The 22,827-nt window shown below is 50.8% G+C and overlaps 12 protein-coding genes across 12 annotated transcripts; 9 read left to right on the forward strand and 3 right to left on the reverse strand.

The window, feature by feature from the left end:
• Positions 1 to 162: 162 nt before the first annotated feature.
• Positions 163 to 830, forward strand: PtrM4_152220 (Dimer-Tnp-hAT domain containing protein; the record flags this gene model as incomplete). Its single annotated transcript, XM_066110165.1, has 2 exons — positions 163 to 182; positions 422 to 830. The coding sequence occupies 2 exons, from the start codon at positions 163 to 165 to the stop codon at positions 828 to 830; spliced, it is 429 nt and encodes a 142-aa protein (XP_065958805.1).
• Positions 831 to 2,936: 2,106 nt separating this feature from the next.
• Positions 2,937 to 3,872, reverse strand: PtrM4_152230 (uncharacterized protein; the record flags this gene model as incomplete). Its single annotated transcript, XM_066110166.1, has 3 exons — positions 2,937 to 2,941; positions 3,203 to 3,507; positions 3,559 to 3,872. 3 exons carry the CDS (start codon positions 3,870 to 3,872, stop codon positions 2,937 to 2,939), a joined length of 624 nt encoding a protein of 207 aa, XP_065958806.1.
• Positions 3,873 to 4,192: 320 nt separating this feature from the next.
• On the forward strand, positions 4,193 to 5,874 carry PtrM4_152240 (uncharacterized protein; the record flags this gene model as incomplete). Its single annotated transcript, XM_066110167.1, has 2 exons — positions 4,193 to 5,252; positions 5,288 to 5,874. The coding sequence occupies 2 exons, from the start codon at positions 4,193 to 4,195 to the stop codon at positions 5,872 to 5,874; spliced, it is 1,647 nt and encodes a 548-aa protein (XP_065958807.1).
• Positions 5,875 to 5,927: 53 nt separating this feature from the next.
• PtrM4_152250 (uncharacterized protein) lies at positions 5,928 to 8,474 on the forward strand (the record flags this gene model as incomplete). Its single annotated transcript, XM_066110168.1, has 1 exon — positions 5,928 to 8,474. The coding sequence occupies one exon, from the start codon at positions 5,928 to 5,930 to the stop codon at positions 8,472 to 8,474; it is 2,547 nt and encodes an 848-aa protein (XP_065958808.1).
• Positions 8,475 to 8,668: 194 nt separating this feature from the next.
• On the forward strand, positions 8,669 to 9,148 carry PtrM4_152260 (uncharacterized protein; the record flags this gene model as incomplete). The annotated part of the gene is made up of 1 exon (XM_066110169.1): positions 8,669 to 9,148. One exon carries the CDS (start codon positions 8,669 to 8,671, stop codon positions 9,146 to 9,148), a length of 480 nt encoding a protein of 159 aa, XP_065958809.1.
• Positions 9,149 to 9,216: 68 nt separating this feature from the next.
• PtrM4_152270 (uncharacterized protein) lies at positions 9,217 to 9,804 on the forward strand (the record flags this gene model as incomplete). The annotated part of the gene is made up of 1 exon (XM_066110170.1): positions 9,217 to 9,804. One exon carries the CDS (start codon positions 9,217 to 9,219, stop codon positions 9,802 to 9,804), a length of 588 nt encoding a protein of 195 aa, XP_065958810.1.
• A 1,183-nt stretch (positions 9,805 to 10,987) lies between these two features.
• PtrM4_152280 (Gly-zipper-OmpA multi-domain protein) lies at positions 10,988 to 11,712 on the forward strand (the record flags this gene model as incomplete). Its single annotated transcript, XM_001942363.1, has 2 exons — positions 10,988 to 11,163; positions 11,217 to 11,712. The coding sequence occupies 2 exons, from the start codon at positions 10,988 to 10,990 to the stop codon at positions 11,710 to 11,712; spliced, it is 672 nt and encodes a 223-aa protein (XP_001942398.1).
• Positions 11,713 to 12,930: 1,218 nt separating this feature from the next.
• On the reverse strand, positions 12,931 to 13,598 carry PtrM4_152290 (Dimer-Tnp-hAT domain containing protein; the record flags this gene model as incomplete). The annotated part of the gene is made up of 2 exons (XM_066110171.1): positions 12,931 to 13,339; positions 13,579 to 13,598. 2 exons carry the CDS (start codon positions 13,596 to 13,598, stop codon positions 12,931 to 12,933), a joined length of 429 nt encoding a protein of 142 aa, XP_065958811.1.
• A 340-nt stretch (positions 13,599 to 13,938) lies between these two features.
• Positions 13,939 to 14,955, reverse strand: PtrM4_152300 (uncharacterized protein; the record flags this gene model as incomplete). The annotated part of the gene is made up of 1 exon (XM_001942362.2): positions 13,939 to 14,955. The coding sequence occupies one exon, from the start codon at positions 14,953 to 14,955 to the stop codon at positions 13,939 to 13,941; it is 1,017 nt and encodes a 338-aa protein (XP_001942397.2).
• Positions 14,956 to 17,719: 2,764 nt separating this feature from the next.
• On the forward strand, positions 17,720 to 19,372 carry PtrM4_152310 (uncharacterized protein; the record flags this gene model as incomplete). The annotated part of the gene is made up of 1 exon (XM_066110172.1): positions 17,720 to 19,372. The coding sequence occupies one exon, from the start codon at positions 17,720 to 17,722 to the stop codon at positions 19,370 to 19,372; it is 1,653 nt and encodes a 550-aa protein (XP_065958812.1).
• A 1,207-nt stretch (positions 19,373 to 20,579) lies between these two features.
• PtrM4_152320 (SerH multi-domain protein) lies at positions 20,580 to 21,359 on the forward strand (the record flags this gene model as incomplete). The annotated part of the gene is made up of 1 exon (XM_066110173.1): positions 20,580 to 21,359. One exon carries the CDS (start codon positions 20,580 to 20,582, stop codon positions 21,357 to 21,359), a length of 780 nt encoding a protein of 259 aa, XP_065958813.1.
• A 398-nt stretch (positions 21,360 to 21,757) lies between these two features.
• Positions 21,758 to 22,720, forward strand: PtrM4_152330 (uncharacterized protein; the record flags this gene model as incomplete). The annotated part of the gene is made up of 1 exon (XM_066110174.1): positions 21,758 to 22,720. The coding sequence occupies one exon, from the start codon at positions 21,758 to 21,760 to the stop codon at positions 22,718 to 22,720; it is 963 nt and encodes a 320-aa protein (XP_065958814.1).
• Between the last annotated feature and the right edge of the window lie 107 nt (positions 22,721 to 22,827).

A 22,827-nucleotide genomic window follows, 5' to 3' on the forward strand; every position in this document is an offset into this window, starting at 1 on the left:
CTTGGACGTTTTGACCAAGCCGAATGAGCTGAGCGCGCAATGCGCGCTTGCAAGCCGAGCGAGCTTAGGGATAGGCGCTCGCTCAGTCAGCTTGCTTAGCTTGGTTAGATGGGGCGGTTGGAAACTTGGGGCTGAAGGACTTGGTGGAGGGGCAATCTCACGATGATTTTTAGGTGTAGTGCGTAAGTTCGAAACCTAGTTATAACCTAAAATACACTCTTTTTTGCTATATTTCTAGCAAATAAGCTACTAAATTTCCGGCTAACCGCCTGGCAACAATATTCTCCTTTTGCGACACTTCACTTACTACTTATCACCCACCACACTCATCTAAACTCCATCAACGCGTCTCTATTTGCAGCTACTATCTACCTCGCCGTTGCTATAATGCCAGCAAAAAGAACACGCGTTAATGCTCCAGAAATCGCGGCAACTTTATCAACAACTTTATTGAGCCTGCAGGGCTTACGGAGAACGAGGAAGATGAATATGAGGCTTGGAAACGCAGCGAACCGATCGCTGGCGAGGGCGTCGACCCTATAAAATACTGGGTAGAACTCCGCGATCGCCACCCTAGCCTTAGCAAATTTGCTATCGACATGCTATCAATCCCAGGCTCAAGCTGTGAGTGTGAGCGCTTATTCAGCGAGCTGGGTGACCTCCTCGAGCCCCGTCGGCGCAGCATTTCTCCGCAACTTCTAGCAGCAATACAGTGCGATCGACGATGGATAAGAGCTGGATTTGGCAGTGGTGAGGTGCCTGTAAAGGAGGCTATCAGCGATGAGGAGATGGACGCGAAATACGGTGTACATAAGTGGGATATTAGCTGAGAAACTCAACACCAAGGTTTCTATATAACTTTCCTAATCGGGACTGAGCCCATCAAGCCGAGCGAGCTGACAGCCCTGTTTCAGCCAATCCGAGCGAGCCGAGCGAGCTGCTGGCCTCCGCTCAATTGGCTGAGCAAGCCAATTGGCTGAGCTCGCTCAGCTTGCTCATTGACATCTGTGATCTCATCTAATCTGACAATTAATAGTCTCACTGCCTCTATAACGAGAGACAAACTACCAATATGGCAGCAAATCAGGGCTAGAGGGATGCGACAGTCATCCTTACTGACTCAAGCAGTTTGTAACGGGCTGAGCCCTAGATCACATGACTAGGCTGCTAGCCTAGTCGCTTCCTTCCCTTCTGTCCCTTCTGTCCCTTACCTTGCCTCAGCAGCACGTGGACCGTGCGCGAACACAAACAACATGGGGTGGTAGCCCACCTCTCTCACTTTCTCCTTACCTTGACTGTAAATAGCATCTGGACTAGAGAGCTAGAATACAGTTCCTACAGACCGTTCACACAACTGGATCTCCTGGTATCGCAAACTCAAGATGAGAAACACTATAGACCTAAGCCTCAAGAGCACAGTTCGGCGCTAAGCGGCGCCGACCGTACCGGCATGTTAGTTCCATGCAAAATGAAGGCCATAGGATACTCACTGTGTGGACAAAGCAGGATGTAGATGCGGAGTTAAGCGCGGAACCACCGGAAATGCGGAACCGGACGCGGAACCGGACGCGGAACCGGACGCGGAACCGACGAATTACATTTACAGGTACTCCCGCACCACTAATAACTGTCGCATATGTTGACCCTCAAAGTTTTGGGGACTAAAGTAGCCCTTTCAAGACGATTCGCCGCAGCAGCAACAGAAAGGACGTTGCTGTAGTTGCATGAAGAATCGATAGATATCGTCCTTTTGGTGACCTGGAAAAGTTGATGTTCGGTGCGCCTCTGCTAACGTAGGTGACCAGTAGATGAGCCAGCCTAGCCGATGAGCCACCCGAACATCAAAACAAGATAATCGTCCCATCTTGGCTCTACAGCTTCGTTTTTCCTAAAGTTCTAGTGTTTATGGTGGGTCATTACGCGACTTGGGTCATTGCGCGCACAGACACGGTATCTGAAGAACAAGAGCGCATACGCTGCAAGTCCATAAGCGGACGCAGTGAGGATTAGTTTGGATTGAAGTTGCATTCGTCTCGCTGAGGGGCATTTCTCGCTTACGGGCGATGCACGTTATATTTGTAACGGGCTGAGCCCTGGATCACATGACTAGGCTGCTAGCCTAGTCGCTTCCTTCCCTTCTGTCCCTCACCTTGCCTCAGCAGCACGTGGACCGTGCGCGAACACAAACAACATGGGGTGGTAGCCTGCCTCTCTCACCTTCTCCTTATCTTGACTGTAAATAGCATCTGGACTAGATAGCTGGAATACAGTTCCTACAGATCGTTCACACAAGGTACTCTGGACTTACACACCTCCCTCAGGTTCGAGCGTGTGTAGAAGCTGACATGATCGGAGACCATCCTCTGCCTTGTGTGGGCAGAACTGCATGAATTGTGGGCTTGTCCTGCTGAAACGCGGTGTTGGTGGACTTCGCTCTATAGGCGTCCCTAATAGTCAGACCTCTCCTAGAGCTAGTATTGTAACCACGTGGATGAAGTCACATGATATTCTATTGTAGCAGGCACTACCCGGTAGGCAAGTGCACTTACCTCTGAGCTGAGAGCTCCTGTACACGAACATCACAACACGATAACAGATAGCAATACAAGCGTTAATCCGGAGCCTCCAATCCGACACTGCACACGCAGTTACAGATAGGAACGTGTCACGGTAGTCGGCAGGCGGGGAGGATAGGTGCACGTGATCGGTATAATTATTATAGTCTACTAGCAGAATAGAAGCAGGATCAAAGACAGGACGTAGCTCAAGGAGCTACGATCGAGATCTTCGGACGAACAGATTTTATCATACGCGAGGCCCGTGCCTCGCGTAGCTAATCAGTAGCTATTAGCTATCGCTCAGCTCACCTACGGCTCCTGATTGGCCCGTTCAGGCCAGCGCCGTGACAGGGGTTGTTTGAACTGCAGGGAGAGACTTTACCCTTTGCTTATCAGCTTTTCACAATAGTTAACTCGATAGGGTTTTCGGGGTGATCTTCTAGGTAGCACGGGAGCCCTTGGCAATCTCTCGAATCCACTTGGTTGTTTTACACTTTTCTTGCTTCGCTGATAATAAGCATCTAAGATCTGGCCGTCAGAAATGCTACTGCTTTGGTTGGTGTGCTTCGCCGAGATCTGCACATGCCCACTAGGTTTAGGGGTAAAGCCTAAGTTCTCTAGCATCCCCTTAGCACTATCCATACTGGATTGGATTTGCAATGTTTCCATGGCTATGTCCTCAAAGGTGCCTTGTTCGAGTGTGCCTTTTGAGCATGGCTGTGCAGTAGCAACATAGGTGTTCGTGAAATTTGTAGCAGGCCAGTCATCCTTTACATTGAGAGGGACCATAGTCCTGCAAAATGCCCCTTGATTTCTGGCGCCATTTTCGATTGATTTGAATTCTGTACATCGCGAAAAAGAATGGTGCAACAACAGGGTACTGTCATCGACTGTTGAGTCGTCGCCACCCTCAGTAGGAATTGCAATTAGGACAATCATTCTGTCTCTACTAGAAGATGGTTAGATAGACTTAGGGTCACTCACCTATCAGGCTACTTACAAATTGTCTAATTCCCTAATGCATTTTGCAGGCTCGGGAGCTGTTTCTCCAAGTAACAGAATCGTGTTTCCAGAATAGACTGACTTGTAAGCCTTATGTACCTTGCGAATCGTTGCTTTTGATTTTGCCCTGATCCAGAGAAAGTTTATCTTTGTAGAGTCGTTATCAGTCTGTGGTTTGTGGCACTGAATTGCGATCCAGAACTGCTTCTTCGCTAAGGATATGCTTGGTCTTAGTTTTTCTGCTAGGCTGCGTAGCTGAAGGTAGTCGGGAGGAGAAGATCCCATCGTGCTGTTAACGAAAACTGAAGACATAATGTTAGTAGACTTTTATACGATTATGCGGAGTGATAGTAATAATGAGATTTTCCTTGTGTTTTAGTATTGGTATGATTTCTCTGTAAACGTAAGCTCAGTGCGAGTCGGACCGAAGTAGGATCGAGTCAGTTCTTGGGCATCGTTGGACAGCCGATGTACCTATCACTACCGAAAACACGACAACAGCGAGAATTTCACTTTTTGGAATTAACGTAGTACAACGCGCGCAAAACGTCCGCTAGAGACGGCTATCGACTAGCCGGCACTCAGAAGTAGAGCCGGCACTCAGAAGTAGCGCCCACTGCTGCTGAGGCGTCATGGCGACACCGTGGCCCCGACGGTCGACCTGGCCGATCCCAATAGACGAGCATGCTACCAACCTCAGCGCTTTCCTTCGCGAGGTGCTATCCTTAATCGAGCGCAACCGAGGCCAGCAGCCTCTGCCGGCAGACATCGTTGGCGACATCATTCGCGGCGCATTGACGTTCGTACTGAAGACGCAGCACTCCCCTGACCTCGGTGGTCTCAGCGACGCGCTCAACGTCGCGCGGACCGAGGCAAGAGCGACAGCAGAAAGCACGGCGCGAACCCTCGACCAAATCAAACAAGAGCTCAAGTCCACCGTAGGACTCGTACAACAGTCCGCAACAAAGATACAACAAAATGGCAACATGGCAGAAGAGGCGAGGGCGGCAGCCAAGGACGCCACAGAGGTGGGTAAAGCGACGCTGGAGATCGCGCGAGAGATCAGGAACAAGAGACCACAAGAGCAGGCGAACGGACCAATGAGCTACGCCGCGGCGGCAGCCAGGGGAGTCCCGCTAGCAGGTACATACAATGCACAAAGTGTCAAACAGCCATCTGCGCAGACGCAGCGTGAGGTCATTATGAATATTAGAGACCCCCTCACCGTACAGAGCCTGAGGGCTATGAATCCTAGCAACCTCAAAATGCATGTCCAGCGTGCCATCGAGCAAAGTGGCAACGAAAACATAGTCAACGTGAAGATCGTCTCATCTAACCAGCTGAAGAGCGGAGACCTGAGCATCAAGACAGCAAGCAGCAGGGAAGTCGAGGCGCTACAACAGTTCGCGGACGACTGGGCCCACCGCATAGGCAGTGGGACTACAGTGCAGATCCCGACGTTCGGCGTCCTCGCACACGGCATACGCACGAGCACGATGGACATGAGCAAGCTTGACGAGATCAGAGCGCAGATACTGCAGGACAACCGACCGTTCATACCCCGGGCCGAGATAAGACACATAGGCTGGCTTACTAGAGATGCTACCACCAAGACGGCAACAACTATCACCATCGAGTTCACCAAACCAGAGGACGCCGACAAGATCATCGACGAGGGTCTGATCTGGCAAGGTGAGGTTTTCCAGTGCGAACGATACGAGCGACAGTGCCGAGTGAAGCAGTGCTTCAAGTGCCAAGATACGGCCACATAGGAACCCAGTGCAAGGCAGCAACAGCATGTGGCCACTGTGCGCAGGAGCACGACACCCGGGACTGCCCATCGAGGGCCGGACAAGCCGTGACTAGAAAATGTGCCGCCTGCCGCGGCGAGCACGAAGCGTGGAGCCGCCAGTGCCCGACCAGGAAGGACGAGATAGCCAAGGCAAGGACCGCGTACGAAATGCGGCCGCGCTACCACCACGTTTCGCAAACAGCCGGACAAAACGTGCAGATTGATATCCCGACGTCTACGATTCAAAGGAGAAGGACTAGTCAGCCAGTGGCAGCTACGCAGCCGATGCAGCCTACCAGCAACCGATCGCAAACCGGACGAGGACAGAAGAGAACTAACGCTGGAACCACTATCGACCCGTTGGATCAGGAAAATCCATCAACGCAAGCAAACGCGAGCCAAAGGCCGCATCGACAGATCATACCTAGCAGGAGAGCTCTAGAATCGACTGGACTCAACACCCGGGCGATACAGAACAACAGCAGTCACCACATGGAGATCGACTCCGACGATGATGCATGAATAAGCACAACACACTAAGCATACTACAGTACAACGTGCACAAATCAAGAAACATGGTGATGGCGAGCATGCTGCGGGACCCCAGGATCCATGAGTACGACATTCTGGCCATCCAGGAGCCATGGAGAAACCCCTTCGCGGCGACGACACACCATCCAGCGAAACGCATCTTCCACCTCTGCTGCCCAGCAGGAAACGAGGCAGGACCCGCCCGGGTATGCTTTTTCATCAACAAGAGATTAGACCACAAGAAGTGGCAGTTCAAGGAGCACAGCAGAGACATCTGCTCGCTTACAGTAGAGTTTGGCGACGATCAACAGGAGGAGCAAAACGTGATCATACACAACATCTGTAACCCAGCGAGGCGCAGCGAGAGTGACAGTACCGTACTGGTGGACGTCCGCACAATACTGCACGACAACCAATCCAGCGAGCAGATCCTGCTCGGTGACTTTAACCTGCACCACCCCATGTGGGGAGGCACAGACGTGAGGCACATCGACCCTGAGTCTGCAGACCTACTGGCGATCATGGAGGACTTCAACCTGGGTAGCACACTACCACCTGGAACCATCACGTACGAAGAAAGAGCCTCACGCACAACCATTGATCTTTGTCTGGTGACCGTGGGGCTGGTCGATCGGGTGGTTCGAAGCCAAGTCGACCGGGACCTCGATCACGACTCCGATCACCTGCCTATCAGCACTGTGATGGATATGAGGATACAGCAACTCGATGCAACACCAAAGCGAGACTGGAAACGATTAGATGAGGCCGTCTATAACAAAGCGCTAAAACAAGCCCTGCCGACACTTCGCAGACCCGCAAATAAGACAGCGCTTGACACGTATGTCCAAGAGATCGTTGGGGCAATTCAAGGGGCCATTGACAAAGCAATACAATACTCACGGCCGTCAGACCGCATCAGGGAAGGTTGGTCGGAAGAGTGCAGGGCAGTGCTCGCAGAAGCAAAGAGACTCAAGAGAGTACACAGCCAGCGTCACACAGGCGAGTCGTGGGAGGCCTATCGTGCGGCAAGAAACCACAAAGCAAGAACGATCAAGAAAGCACTAAGAAACGCTCACAGAAAACAGGTAGAGCAGGCCGCGAAGTCGCCAGAAGCACTGTGGAGACTCGTCAAATGGGCGAAGACGAGAGAGAACCCGGCCCCGGTGGTCACACCTGCCATCCAACACCCAGAGACGCAGCAGGAGGTAACAGATCCGGCGAAGAAAGCAGACATCTTCCGAGACACCTTCTTCCCAGTACCACCGGAGGCAGATCTGGAGGACATAAGAAACGCACACTACGACAATCAAGTGGACATGCCGCCAGTGACAGAGAAAGAGGTCGGAGATGCCATACGGGCAGCGTCACCACTCAAAGCACCAGGTCCAGATGGCATCATTAACAAAGCCCTGCAGGCGGGATCAGCCCAGCTTGCATCTCACCTGACGAGGATCTTCAACCAGAGCCTACACCTAGGATACTGCCCGGCCCACTTTCGCGAGTCGACTACGGTCGTCTTACGCAAGCCGGGCAAAGACGACTACACGGCACCGAAGTCGTACAGGCCCATCGCATTGATGAACACCACAGGCAAAATCATGGACGCAGTCATAGCACGGCGACTCAGCTACCTAGCCGAGACCCATCACGTCCTGCCGCCGACACACATGGGCGGCAGGAAGATGCGCTCGACTGAGCACGCTCTTCATGCCGTGACCCATAAGATATACGAAGCATGGAGCCACAACACTGGACGGGTGGCGAGTCTCTTGCTGCTCGATGTCTCCGGAGCCTTCGATAACGTCTCACACACACGCCTGCTTCACGATCTGCGGAAGAGACGAGTAGACGAGAAAACAGTAAAGTGGATCGCAAGCTTCCTCAGCAACAGACACACAAGCATCGCAATCGACGGCTTCCAGTCGACAGCATACCAGATCAACACGGGTATACCCCAGGGCTCGCCGCTGTCGCCTATCCTCTACCTCTTTTACAACGCCGATCTGATAGATGAATGTAACCAAGCGCCTGACGCCATGTCCACAGGCTACATTGACGACGTCGGCATCCTTGCGTGGGGCCAGGCGACAGAGCAGACATGTGAGACACTGGGCAAGACCCTTGAGAAAGCACAACGATGGGCCAGCACACACGCATCGGTCTTCGCCCCAAACAAGTTCCAGCTCACCCACTTTACAAGGTCACGCAAGCGCATTAACACGGAAGCCTCAATTCATACTGAGTGGGGCGAGATACGGCCTGAAGCAACATGCAAATACCTTGGCTTGACGATGGACGCGAAACTGCACTGGAAGCAACACACCGAGGAGATCAGGCGGAAAGCGACGAAGACAGTGAATGCGCTCAGCTGTCTGGGAGGATCCAACTGGGGCGCTAGCCTCCACGACCTGCGGCGAATATACGAAGGCACAGTGCTCCCGCAGATGATGTATGCATGCTCAGTGTGGTCAAACGCTAGCATGAAAGGAAACTCTACACTAAGAGGACGCTCAACACACTGCAGAGCATACAAGCAAGAGCAGCCAGGGTCATCAGCGGGGCATACAAAGCTACATCAAGAGCAGCACTAGACGTAGAGACATTTCTCCTTCCCATCCAGCAGCAAATATGGAAACACAAAGCAAACACTGTCGTCCGCCTACTCTCGAGCAAGAACATTGCAGCCACCTCAGGATTTCAGACAAACACAGCACAGCCGACAGTCGCAGACAAGACTCGCAGACACACCAGCTCCTGGCGGAAAGTTTACAACGACATAACGAACATGCGAACCCAAGACTTCCACAGGCAAGAGCAGATTCCGTGCTTCCTTACGCCGCCCTGGAGACAGGGCCCAACCACTTACATTGATGCGACCGCTCAGGAAGCGCGGGCGCGACACGACAAAGAATACGTAAAGGAAGACAGCCTTAGCATCTACACAGATGGCAGCGGCATCGAAGGCGAGATAGGCTCTGCGGCGCTGTGTCCGCTCACACAACAGGCGCGATCCGTACACATGGGTTCAGACACAGAGTCGACGGTATATGCAGCAGAACTACAAGGCATCAGCTTAGCACTGCAGATCGCTCAAGAGTATGCGAGCCGAAACGGTGCGCGACGAGACGTCGCCATATACACAGACAACCAGGCCGCCGTCTGGTCCATCGCTAAGGCGGAGGGACGATCAGGCGCCTACATCCTCGCGGACATCGCGCGACAGGTCCGGGAGCTCCAGGACAACGGACGGACAGTGACCGTCTGATGGATACCGGCCCACGTCGGCATACCCGGGAACGAGGCCGTCGACAAAGCGGCCAAGGAAGCCACCGGATGGAGAGAAGACGGCCGCAGAAGCTTGCCGGCAGACGCGCCCCCCAGCTGTTCACTATAAGGTCGACTGTGAAAAGATGGTGCAGCATACAAGCCGAACGGGCATGGATAGCAAAGTGGTGCAAGGACACCAAGGGCCGAGCAACCTACAGACACACTCCAACGCCCACCAAGAAAGTACTCCGGCTCCACGAGGGGCTCACTAAGCGGGAGAGCGCGCTGCTGGCGCAGCTGCGGACAGAGAAGATCGGACTCAACGACTTTCTCTTCGCCCGAAGAGTGCCAGACGTCACTAGCCCGCGCTGCGACTGCGGAGCGAGACGACAGACCGTCGCACATATCCTTCTCCACTGCAGCAAGCGCAGGCATCTCCGGGACCGTATCTTCGCCAACCTGTCCGGACGAGACAATATCCGGACCATCCTAGGCACGCCACAGCTAGCCACCAAAGTCATCGGGTATGTAGAGCAGACGCAGATCCTTGGGCAAAATGGGGATCGTAGACGCGCAGACGACAGCCGAGCGCTGGGGGAGACTGAAGGTATTGCAGACGCAGAACACGAGGCAACCGTGCCTCTACGAGCCTAGAAGTACAGTGTTCAGTTAGTAGAGTCACTATCTAGATGAGGTGGCAGCCAAACGTAGGTAGTGATGAGAGGGAAACGGCAGGCCTCTGGGGACAGATGGTTCTTTGGAATGAAGTGAGATGCCTGTAGAGTTGGCTCATCTCGCTGAGGGGTGTTTCTCGCTTACGGGCGATGCACGTTATGAGAGTACGCTCTAACTTACCGCAACACGTTTGATCGATGAAAAGCAGAGATGTCAACAAGCAAGTCAAGCTGGCTTGATTCTTATCGATTGCAGATCACAGACAATATAGAGGCTCGTGCACAGTGGCACGTCCCAGAGAATGGTCTGTGATCTGCAATCGATAAGAATCAAGCCAGCTTGACTTGCTTGTTGACATCTCTGGCTGCAGCAGGCCCACCACCATCTCAATCACGACACGGCTGAGCTATCAAGCTCCCAGCAATATATAGATAGCTATATATATTGATCAAGGCCTATAGAACTTTACTCTAAAGCATATCGCGATTATAGCTATCGCGCGAGGCTCAATAGCTTCATGTTGTGCTGTCGATTTTGGGGTTCCGAGCGGGCGTTACGCCGTCACGCACGGTAAGGTAAAGGCGGCGGACCTTGCGCTTCCAGTATGGGCGAAAGCTGCAAAGGTTAAACCCGGGCTCATGACCTGATGGAAAGTACGGTAAAGAAGTCCATGTAGTGTGAGGTACTTGTCGAATTGTGTGTGCTACGGTACGGAAAGAGCATATAGAGATGGAAACCGGCTAAGCCCAAACAGGCTAGATAGCCAAGTACACGCTCCAAGGAGCAGGGACGTCGGGGCTATCGAACACTATGTATTAATCACACGCGTTCGGAAGACTACAATCGCTTGATCTCAAAGTACTTGCCGTCCGTCTCGCGACGGGGTGCGTCTCGTGACTTAGGGATGGACGTTAAACTTCAACCGATCTTCCACCGGTCCGAAGGACCAACCGAAGTCGTTCTGCAAATTCCCTCGGTTGGAGCAACATCCGGCGCAACCCCACAAACGTGTCTATGCTTACTTGATAGTGTCTTTGAATGGCTTACGTGGCTGGCTACTAACTATGCAATTAGTTATATTCTTTGGCTACCTAGCTAGGGCCCGTTAACGAACCAACAGTCTGCCGTTCATTTTCAACATTTTCACATGTCTCCTCAAAGCATGAGTAACAACGCCTTGATGCGCTGGGCACAGTCTGTATCTCTTGCTACTGCTACTCTTGTCCAATCACTGGAGCCTAACGATGTACAACTTGGGACACCGATTGCCTCTGAGAAAGTCCAAGAGCATAGTCGCGATAGCAGCATTGAACAACGTTTTAATCTCGAGCGTACACGGTATTTGTTCCTATGAGGATACATTGGTATTGGCTTCTCATAGGTCATTACAGATCCGATCTTGAAGAGATGCGAGACAAACACGATTATCTTGATACGCCACTACAAGACAACGACAGACACTCGAATACCTCAGAGTCGCAACCTAGCCCATCGAATGATCACGCCAGGGCAAGGGACTTTGTGGGAAAACGACTTCCTTGGAAGATTCAAGATTTACGTGAATGTCGACAGAATTACCATGCAGAGCACAAGGGCGGTGGCTCGGACCGCATCTGGAAGAGCTACCGGGGCGACTACCGGGGCGGCTACCGGGGCGGCTACCGGGGCGGCTACCGGGGCGGCTACCGGGGCGGCTACTGGAGCGGCTACCGGGGCGGCTACTGGGGTGGCTACCAAAAAACTTACGGCGGAAGCTCTCGCCACAGCTTCCTAGACGCTGACTCGGGTGATCCTGAAAAACGGAATCAAGTTACGGATCAAATTCCTCACCAAGGTGCGCCTCGAAACGAGAACAACTATGGATCAGATTGGGAACCCTCTTCTTAAGAATGATAATATCAGATTTCTACCTGCCTTCTGATCAACCAACCTTACCGGGTATCGCGCCAATCTGGTCGATATTTTTAATTGGTGGAAAACGGGGGTTACATATCTTCAGGCAGCAAGAAATAGATCACAGCATGCATATGTAACATGCTTTCCTAATTATGTGGCGGAAAACCCGGTGAGCTGGAATCAGCCAATCAAACACAGCAAAGAGCCGGAATATCTGCTAACCCTGCGCTTTCATTGGCTCATTCCGGCCCGCCAGGATTTTCGCTACAAGTGAGGTACGCTATCCTCACAAGTAGTTCAATTTTTGTAAACCCAGGGTACCTTGTATGGCCACGTGGATTATCTACCGGCCAATCAGCCTACTACTCTAACTTATGTATATAAGCCTTCAGACCTCTCAGTCATCAGAACACAGATCATAACACTTCACAGTACACATCATATCCTATGACGGTTATGAGGAGAAGCAGATCGCGTGTTGGTGGTCTGGTGCTGCTTCCTCGCTTTATTGAGCACCTCTTACCTCAGATGCATCACGGATACGTCATGTTAACAGACCCTGCTGTTGCTTCTTAAAGGAGCACAGCACGAACAACAGAACAACAGAACGTAGTTAACAAGCGAGCGGGCCATAACTTAACGTGGTGATCGGCGTGGCGCTCGGCAAAACACCAGAACACCAAAGCGACGCCAACTTCAACACGCGACAACTCAACCAATATGAACCCAATAGAGCTTGCAGTTAAAGCGATAGAAGGGCAGGGTGAAGGAGAACAACTTTCATATACGAAGGTTGCTGAACAGTACAACGTGCGCAGACACATACTGGCTAGAAGATGCAAAGGCACCCAAGCCCCCATGCAAGCCAAAGCAATCAACCAGCGCAAACTCAACCCACAACAAGAGGAGCTCATCAAGCACGTGGACAAACTCAGAGTAAGAGGCCTTTCACCTACAAGAGAGAATCTGAGAAAATTTGCTTCAGGGATAGCTCAAGAGGAGGTGGAAAAGCAGTGGGTTTGTAACGGGCACAGATGTCAATGAGCAAGCTGAGCGAGCTCAGCCAATTGGCTTGCTCAGCCAATTGAGCGGAGGCCAGCAGCTCGCTCGGCTCGCTCGGATTGGCTGAAACAGGGCTGTCAGCTCGCTCGGCTTGATGGGCTCAGTCCCGATTAGGAAAGTTATATAGAAACCTTGGTGTTGAGTTTCTCAGCTAATATCCCACTTATGTACACCGTATTTCGCGTCCATCTCCTCATCGCTGATAACCCCCTTTACAGGCACCTCACCACTGCCAAATCCAGCTCTTACCCATCGTCGATCGCACTGTATTGCTGCTAGAAGTTGCGGAGAAATGCTGCGCCGACGGGGCTCGAGGAGGTCACCCAGCTCGCTGAATAAGCGCTCACACTCACAGCTTGAGCCTGGGATTGATAGCATGTCGATAGCAAATTTGCTAAGGCTAGGGTGGCGATCGCGGAGTTCTACCCAGTATTTTATAGGGTCGACGCCCTCGCCAGCGATCGGTTCGCTGCGTTTCCAAGCCTCATATTCATCTTCCTCGTTCTCCGTAAGCCCTGCAGGCTCAATAAAGTTGTTGATAAAGTTGCCGCGATTTCTGGAGCATTAACGCGTGTTCTTTTTGCTGGCATTATAGCAACGGCGAGGTAGATAGTAGCTGCAAATAGAGACGCGTTGATGGAGTATAGATGAGTGTGGTGGGTGATAAGTAGTAAGTGAAGTGTCGCAAAAGGAGAATATTGTTGCCAGGCGGTTAGCCGGAAATTTAGTAGCTTATTTGCTAGAAATATAGCAAAAAAGAGTGTATTTTATGTTATAACTAGGTTTCGAACTTACGCACTACACCTAAAAATCATCGTGAGATTGCCCCTCCACCAAGTCCTTCAGCCCCAAGTTTCCAACCGCCCCATCCAACCAAGCTAAGCAAGCTGACTGAGCGAGCGCCTATCCCTAAGCTCGCTCGGCTTGCAAGCGCGCATTGCGCGCTCAGCTCATTCGGCTTGGTCAAAACGTCCAAGCCGAGCGAGCTGAGCGAGCCGGCTCGCTCGTTGACAAGTATGGATAGCGGGATCAGCTGTGAGAGAAGCGAGGATAGCGAGAGTAGGAAAGCAGGAGCCGCAGGCGCGATAGAAGTAAGAGTAGCAAGAGCAGTAAGAGCAGGATGTGTAGCCGCGAGGATAGAGGCAATTAAGGTAATTAAGGTGATTGCGATGATTGCGAGGACAGTAAGAGCAACAAGGGCAGCGCAAGAAAGGCGCGAACGGCAAGGGAATTAACAATTAAGTTAATTGTAGCGATTGCAAGGACAGCGGGAACAGCGAGGATAGTAAGGGCAGTAAGGGTAGCAAGGACAGCGGAAGCAGCGAGGACAACGAGGACAGCGAGGATTGTAAGGACAGCGGAAGCAGCGAGGATAACGAGGACAGCGAGGATAGTAAGAACAGCGAGGATAGTAAGGACAGTAAGAGTAGCGAGGATAGCGAAAGTAGGAGAGTAGCAGTAGCAATAGCAGTAGCCGGAGGTGTATATAAGCTGTAAGAGGTAAGAGGTAGAAGTAAGGATATTATAAGCAGCAAGGATAGCAGGGGCAGAAGCAGCAACAGGTGCAGGGGTAGTAGGAGTAGTAATAAGAATATTAAGAGCAGTGCAAGTTATAAGGACAGGGGACAAAGTAAGGACAGTAGAGATAGTAAGAGTATCAGAAGCAGCGAGAACAGAAGCCGTAGGATTGATAGCGAAGATATTAAGAGCAGCAAGGAAAGCGAAAGCAGCGAGGGTAGTAAGAGCAGCGACAAGAGGAGCGGTAGCGGCCGCCGAAACCGCATTTACCGCAGGTGGAGGAGGCGTAGGAGGTAAGGGGCAGAAGAGAGCAGTAGAGACAGCGGGAACAGCGGGGAAAGGGAGAGCAGCAAGAAGGACGGGGATAGTAGAGATAGAGGAAGTGGCGAGAGCAGAAGCAGTAATAGGGAGGATTGCGGAATGCGGAGGAGTAAGAGCGGTAGGAGTAAGAGTAGCAAGAGCAGGACGTAGAAGTAAGAGGGGTAGGAGCAGGAGCAGTAAGAATAGCAGGAGCAGTAAGAATAGCAGGAGCAGTAAGAATAGCAGGAGTAGTAAGAATAGTAGGCGTAGCAAGAGTAGGAGCCGCAGTGGCGATAGTGTAGAAGCGGCAGTAAACACAGGTGTAGTAGTAGCCGTAGGAATAATAACGAGCATGTTGAGAGCAGTAAGGACGGCAGGAACAGTGGGAGTTGTAATAGTAGAACCCGTAACTGTAATTAAATAGATCGTAAGAGTGATAGTCACGATAGAAGGAAAAGTTACAAGAATAGTAGCTGTAGCCGTGGTAGAAGCAAGAGTAATTATAATAGAGGCAAAGATAGTAACAGTAGTAAGAGTAATAAGCACAGTAAGGGTATAGTAAGAGCAAAAGTTTAAAGAAGAGTTATTTATGTTAAAAATAAGTATGCAGGTATAAAGCAAAGAAAAGAAAGATTCGAAAAGAGAAAGTATTAAGTCGGTGAGATTCATAATCGATAGATAAGGTAGGTAAAATAGGTATAGTTTGTAGTATAGATTAGATAGTGTTTGAGAAAGAAATCAAGCATAGAATCAAGTAGGATTCAAGGATTAGGATTGTAGTAGAAGACAGAGCAAGTTATTAGGAATACATTAATAAGAAGATAGAAGAAAAGATTAAGTTCATATAAAAGTAGAGTAATAAGAAGAAGATATCAATAAAAAAGATATAAGAGATTATGTTTCAATAATATTAAAAAGAGATGTTAGAAAAGAAAGAAGAATAAAAGAAACCCGATATAATTAAAGAGGAGTATAGTAGAGGGAATAGAAGATAAGTAGAAGAAGAAAGAGAGAGAAAGATAAGGAAGTTTATCGAGAAGGAGATAAGAAGCAGTCGATAAAGAGAAAGAAGGAGAAGTAAAGAAAATAGGAGGAGAAGTAAAGAAAATAGAAAGAGAAGTAAAGAAAAATATAGAGTAGGGTAAAGAGAGAGAGTAGCGAGAACAGCAGTAGTAATAAAGATAAGGATAGAGTTAAGGTACAGTACAATAAGGCATAGTGGGTATTTAAGCAACAGTAGTAAGACGAAGCAGGCCGTGTTAGACGTGCATACAGTAGGTAGAGTTTAAGTTTACCGACGTAGAATAGTGATAGAGGTATATAGGGTAGTAGATAATGCGATGTGGTATATAGACGGCGGTAGGCGAAGGACAGAGCCGACACAAGATACAACAGTATTAGAGAACTAAGAGGCAGTAGGCAAAGGAGATAGTTGAAGAAGTATTTAGGTTGTGTTTAGTATAGCGAGTGGTATAACGTGTGTATACAAGCAATAAGAAGACAATAGATGCGGAGGAGATTAGACAGCAGATATAAAAGATTGTTAGTTTCGAGGGTATTTATAGCAAGGTTGTTAGGATTAGTATAGGGAGGCAAGAATAGAGTAGCATAGGGATAGATAGGAGGTTAGTAGAACAGAGGATTAAAGTAAATTTAATAGAGGGATTCGTAAGACAGTTTTAGAGCAAGTAGGGGTTAGGGTGCACAGAAACGAATAGGTTAATAAGAGAGTTGTATTAGAGTCAGCCGTTTATAATAGAGGAGAACAATGAACAATAGAGGTTATTGCAGAGAAGGGTATAGGCCGAGGTAAAGGGAAGAAGAGAGAAGATATAGTGGTAATAGGAAAAGTTTCCGAGTTAGGGTATTTAGTAGATGTTATATAGATTAAGTGATAAAAGGGAGTAAATTAGATTAAAAATAAGGAGAGATAGAAATAGATGAAGAGGAAAGGAAAGAAGAGAGAGGAACAGAAGAGAGAGAGGGGAAGGATGGATGTGGTGGAGAGGAGAGATGAGGAGGGGCAGGGAGGGTTGGAGCAGCAGGAGCAGGAGCAGGAGCGACAAGGCGGGTGGCGGAGGTGAATACAGCAGCGGCAACAGGAGTTTAGGGAGGTAGAGTAGTGAGGTAGGGAATTAGGATGGTAGGGGAATGGATAGGGAATATGCAAAGGGGCGGATAATGGGCGAAGCGAGGAAAATATAGGGAGATGTTGGTGAGGGGAGAGGGGAAGTGTAAAAGAAGCGATTACGATTGTTTTAGAGCCGATTCAGTTTGAGGGTTATTAGGGGTGTTTTTGGTAGGAGGTAGGGTAGGAGAGGAATTATTAGGGACGGTATTAGAAGATAAGAGATGCAAATTAACAGTATAAAGGAGTATTCACAGGGGGTTATAGGGGCAGCGTTTAGGTAGACGGAGGTAGGAAAGCGTTAGGGGGCGGGGTGAAAGGGGAGAAGAGAATTTATAGTAGATAAGAAAGGGTTAGGGTTATAGAATAAAGAGAGGGATAGGTAAGAAATGAATAGAAGAATAAAAATATTCATAAGAAGATAAAGGAGGATTAGATTGCAAGCAAAATAAGGTAGAAGAGCAATTCGTTAGGTCGTATGTAGAGGGGAAAGAGTGGGTAACAAGATATAGAAGGCGAGTATTAGAAAAGTATTTGGAGGGGCAAGGAGGCGAAGAGAGACATAAAGAAGAGGAGGAGAGATGTTTAGTGTGTAGACAAGCGGACAAGGAGATAGACAGCAGCAAAGAGCAGTAATAAAGAGGAGATATAGTAGAGAGGAGGGTAGAGCAGTAGGAGCAGGAGCGACAAGGCGGGTAGTAGAGTTTAATACGGCAATGATAACAGGAGTTTAGGCAGGTAGAGTAGTAAGACAGGCAATTAGGATAGTAGGGGAATAGATAGGGAATATGCGAAGGGCGGGTGATAAGCAAAGCGAGGACAAAATAGGGAGATGTTAGTGACGGGGAGGAGAAATACAAAAGAAGCAGTTAAGATTGTGTTAGAGTAGATTTCGTATAACGTACCTCACGGGCGAGTGGGCCACACGGGCGAGTGGGCCACTCCGCTAAGACCCCACCAAAACATACTGTTACCTACAGTACTTTCACAATGAGCCAACAACAAAACAATCTACCAGCTTTAAAAGAGGCTCGATTACAGCTTGCTCTCAAGGCTATCGAACGCGACGCGACGCTGTCGCAGAGACGCGCTGCAGCTATCTACAACGTATCTCGAGTAACTCTTGGGCGCCGACGCGCTGGAATACCTCTTCGGAGCGATTGTACGCCTAACTCAATGAACCTCCTTAAGACAGAGGAGGATGTAATTGTCCAGCATATCCTTGACCTCGACGCGCGAGGATTTCCGCCCCGACTTGCTGCTGTGCAGGATATGGCTAATTCTTTGTTGGCTGAGCGCCACCGCGACCCTGTTGGTCAGAACTGGGCTGCAACCTTCGTCAAACGTCGCCCTGAGCTTAAGGTCAAATTCAATCGCAAGTATGACTACAAGCGAGCCCTCTGTGAGGATCCTGAGGTTATACAAGGCTGGTTCCGACTTGTGGAGAACACAAAGGCCAAGTACGGTATCCTTGATGAGGACACCCACAACTTTGACGAGTCTGGCTTCATGATGGGCATGATATCAACTGGAGCAGTAGTCACAGGCTCTGAGCGTCGAGGACGACCAAAGAGCGTTCAGCAGGGCAATCGCGAGTGGGCTACAGTGATCCAGGGTATCAACGCGACTGGGTGGGCAATCCCACCTTTTATCATCTTCAAAGGCAAGAACCACCTCTCTGCCTGGTACAAGGAAGATAACCTACCTCGCGACTGGGTTATTGCAGTCTCTGAGAACGGCTGGACAACAAACAAGCTTGGTCTAGAGTGGTTAAAGCACTTTGACGCTCACACAAAGAAGAGGACTGTAGGAAACTATCGTCTGCTTATTATCGACGGCCACGAGAGCCACGACTCGCTCGATTTCCAGCAGTACTGCAAGGATCACAACATTATTACTCTCTGCATGCCTCCTCACTCGTCGCACCTACTACAGCCTCTTGATGTGGGGTGTTTCTCGCCTTTGAAGACAGCGTATGGCCGCCAAGCCGAGGATCTAATGCGCAACAAGATCACCCATATCACTAAACTAGAGTTCCTACCGTGCTTTAAAGGCGCTTTTGACGCTGCGATTACAAAGGCCAATATACAAGGAAGCTTTCGAGGCGCTGGCTTAGTCCCATTTAATCCAGAGGCTGTGATATCGACGCTTGACGTGCGGCTGCGCACTCCACTGCTACCTACCGTCGAGGACGGTCCCTGGCAGTCGCAAACTCCAAGCAATACCCTAGAACTTGGGTCGCAATCAAAGCTGATTCAAGAGAGGATTCGAAGACATGTAGATAGCTCACCTACGTATATGGTTGAGGCGATCAAAAGCCTGTCAAAAGGTGCAGAGATGATAGCGCATTCTCTGGTGTTAATGACCAAGCGCAACGCTGAGCTCCAAGCCGCCAACGAGGCCTCAAGTAAGCGTAGATCATATAAAAGGAAGCGCTTACAGCAGCAAGGGACCTTAACAATTGATGAGGGCGTGCGACTGACGACTCTTAAGGAGTTTGGGGCATGTAGTGATAGGAAGAAGGCGAAGAAGAGAGTGCGCGTTGAGGCAGGCGAGCCTAGCCAACGACGCTGTGGACGCTGCGGCGAGGCAGGACATAATATGCGCACATGTAGGCAAGAAGCAGCGATAGATTCTGAGTAGAATAGCCTATTACGATTTCTATTTACTATCTTTGACGGTGCTATATAGTCGTGTACAGTCGTGGTTTTAATGGGGTCTTAGCGCAGGTGGCCCACTCGCCCGTGTGGCCCACTCGCCCGTTAGGTACGTTAAGGGTTATTCGTTATGTATTTAGTAGAGGGTTAGGCAGGAGAAATAGTAGGGGTAGGAGAGGAATGTTACGGATCCATAGACTCGCTCGGCCCATGGCCCCCATATCGATAAGATCCTTATCTTATCGGACTAGCGCCTTGGCGCCCACAGCATAAGTTCGGGCTCACAACGTAGATAGCTCGATAGCTTGTATCTTGTCAAATCCAATCTTTCTTGATCGATCCCTAACCCAGGGCGCCAAGTGCACCATTATAAGGGTGGAGTTTTTTGTTAGGGATGGAGACTACGCGTATAGCGGGTATATATCAGAACCAGGGGTATGGTGGAGTATTCTTCGTAAGTACGGTGGAGTTATATTCCCTAGGCCGATTTACACCAAATTTGGACAGGTAACTCAGCGTACGTAGGCGCATAATCTGACAGATTTACAGCGCAGTAGACTATGTGGTTGAGGAGCTTAGGGTTTGGCGTTCTTGGTTAGGGTTACGCGTTTAGGGGGTCAGGAGGTCGCGAGGCTCGGCACCCCGCCGCGCGCGCGCCGCCGGAGTAAGCGCCGAGCGATCGACAGGGATCCGTGCTGAGAGCAGAGCGTCGGCATATAAGAAGCTAAGTAGAGTTGGTCAGCGTAGGTATTATCAAGTATTGTTACTTTTATTTCAATATGTCCGAACCTAGTAAAGAGTGCCAGTATTTCGAGCATATACCTGAGTACTGCATAGCAGCATGCAGAGAGTGCAGATATGCAGTGTGGCCAGATCAGATCGAGGGCCATTTACAGAGGCAGCATAAGGTCAGTCATAAGGAGGCAGAGGCAGTTGGACAGCAGATTCGCAGCTGGGCTGGGCTAGTCCAGTATCCCAGCGAGCTTGAGGTGCCGAGTGGTGTTCCAAAGCCCGTACGGCAGCTACCAGTACACGTAGATGGGATGTTGTGCCAGCTAGGTTCAGGCCAGTGTCAGCGGGTATTCCGTACCAGCAAAAGCTTGAAAAAACATTGGCGTATAGATCACGGATGGTCAGCAAGCAGCAGGGGAGGACGGCCAAGTCAAACTAAGCAGAAGAGCGTGCAAGCGCAGATGGAGAAGGGGTACCGGCTAGTCCATTGCCAGCGATTATTCGGGAGCCGGCACGGATCGCAGTATTTCCAGGTGCAGCCGCCCGACGAGGATGGCCCCGACGTCGTGCCTGTAGACGGGGCAGCAGCATGGGCGCAAGTGGGCGAGCAGATGGCCAAGGCATGGCAGGATATCGAGAGGCGTGCGCAGACGACGATCCAAGAGGGCGAGCGCGACGAGGTGAACCCATGGCTGGAGCGGACGCAGTGGTTGCCGTACCTAGTGGGCATGGAGAGGCCGGATTTGTTAGCGTGCATCGAGGAGCCCGTGGCAGAGCCCGATGCCAGGCAGGAGCAGCAGGCCGAGCCGGTGGAAGCAGCGATTTGGGCAGCTATGGATGGATTGGCGCGGTTCAGCCAGGCATCGATTATTGACCGGATTGGCGTGTTTATACGGTTGGAGGCAATTCGCACAGAGATGCACCAAACCCGGTTCCAGCCGTTGCAGCCGTATATGGACAAGGACGCCATTGTCAAGCACACACGACCATGGCAGCAGATGTTAATGTTTTTTGCACGCACACAGAAAGAGCACGCGTGGAAGAGCCCCAAGTATCGGTTCACGCGGCGGCAGCGAGAGGCATGGGAGGTGTTAATCGAACAGGCAAAGCGGAGCATAGAGGGAGACGAAGAAGATGAAGCCGAGGATATGGACGAGGAGAGAGAAGAGCTGGACGAGGAGATGATGGACGACATAGACGTAGACTCCGCAACAATCAATTCAATCCGGTCACTCTCCTAGACCCACTTACCTATCTAGGTAGGGCTTAAACTCCTATAGGTAACTACTAGGCTTAAAGCGGTAATCAATCAATCCAATCTGAACCTTCTAGGACCCACTTAATTGATTGTTGCGGACTGTGCATAGACGAGTCGATAGAGGTAGCCGAGGAAGAGCCAGGTCAGGGAGAAGGCCCCGAGCCTAAGAAGTTGTCTAAGATACAGAAAGCGTGTTTGGAGTTTTGCATTGCATTACTTAACCACCGCATCACCCGTAGAGAGTATGACAGCCCGCTGGTGTGCGCGTTGGCGGTGCTGGGCGTCAAGGAGGACGGGTGGAAGGGGCCGGAGCAGTACCCGCCGATATTGTCGGCGGTGATCAAGATCGCTCGGTTTATGGTCGTGCAGAAGGGACTAGAGATGTCCGGGCCCGACGAGGATAGCGGCGATGAGACGGACGACGACTTGGATGACAGCGCGTACGAGAGCGGGCCGAGCCAGCGACGGCGTCCCAAGGGGTGTTTGCAGTTAGTGCAGAGGATGATGGACCGGTTTATGGTGCGCGGCAGCCATAGCCCCATGCAGTGGATGTTGGATTTGCGGACGTATGGATTAAAGATCCATTACAACACTACAACCCGCGGGCATGTAGAGTGGACGAACGGCGACGAGCTGCTGTACAAAGAGCTGCATTTTAGCATGGCGCAGTTCCGCGGCATGGTACATGGGCTAGCTAGCGAGAGCCGGCGATTATTGACAGAGGAGTTGATGTTTGGCAGCAAGGCAGCGCCGGTGCCAGCAGTGCCATGGGAGAGCATACGTGACAACCCAACCGACGAGCGGCCAGGATGGAATTTTTTGAAGGATCATCGCACAAGCATGCCCGTCGACGGCGAGAGGTGGTTATTTGAGCGGGTAGGTAAGAGCGCCAGCATCCGGAGTCGGTTCATGAAGCCCGGGACGCAGTCAGGGGTAGACCGACAGGCAGTGGAGCGGTACATGGACCGGGTGGTAGAATTTCGCGAGAAGCTGGCGGTGTTGATGCATATGACGGGCGGGCAGCCAGCGCGAGGGCCGGAGCTACTGAGCGTACGGCATAGCAACACAGTGCAAGGGGGGCATCGCAATATATTCATCGAGGACGGCATGGTAGTGTTTGTGACGCGGTACCACAAGGGATACAAAGTCAGCGGCGACGTCAAGATTATCCATCGATATTTGCCGCGCGAGGTGGGCGAGCTAGTAGTGTGGTACATGTGGCTGGTGTTGCCGTTCCAGCAGCGGCTCGAGGCGTTGGTGTGGGAGAAGGAGGCAGTTTCGTCGCATATGTGGCCAGCAGACCTAGACTCCGCAACAATCAATTCAATCCGGTCACTCTCCTAGACCCACTTACCTATCTAGGTAGGGCTTAAACTCCTATAGGTAACTACTAGGCTTAAAGCGGTAATCAATCAATCCAATCTGAACCTTCTAGGACCCACTTAATTGAT

The sequence above is a fragment of the Pyrenophora tritici-repentis genome (assembly GCF_003171515.1).
Source record: "Pyrenophora tritici-repentis strain M4 chromosome Unknown M4_contig_00022, whole genome shotgun sequence".
Classification (NCBI taxonomy): Eukaryota; Fungi; Ascomycota; class Dothideomycetes; order Pleosporales; family Pleosporaceae; genus Pyrenophora; species Pyrenophora tritici-repentis.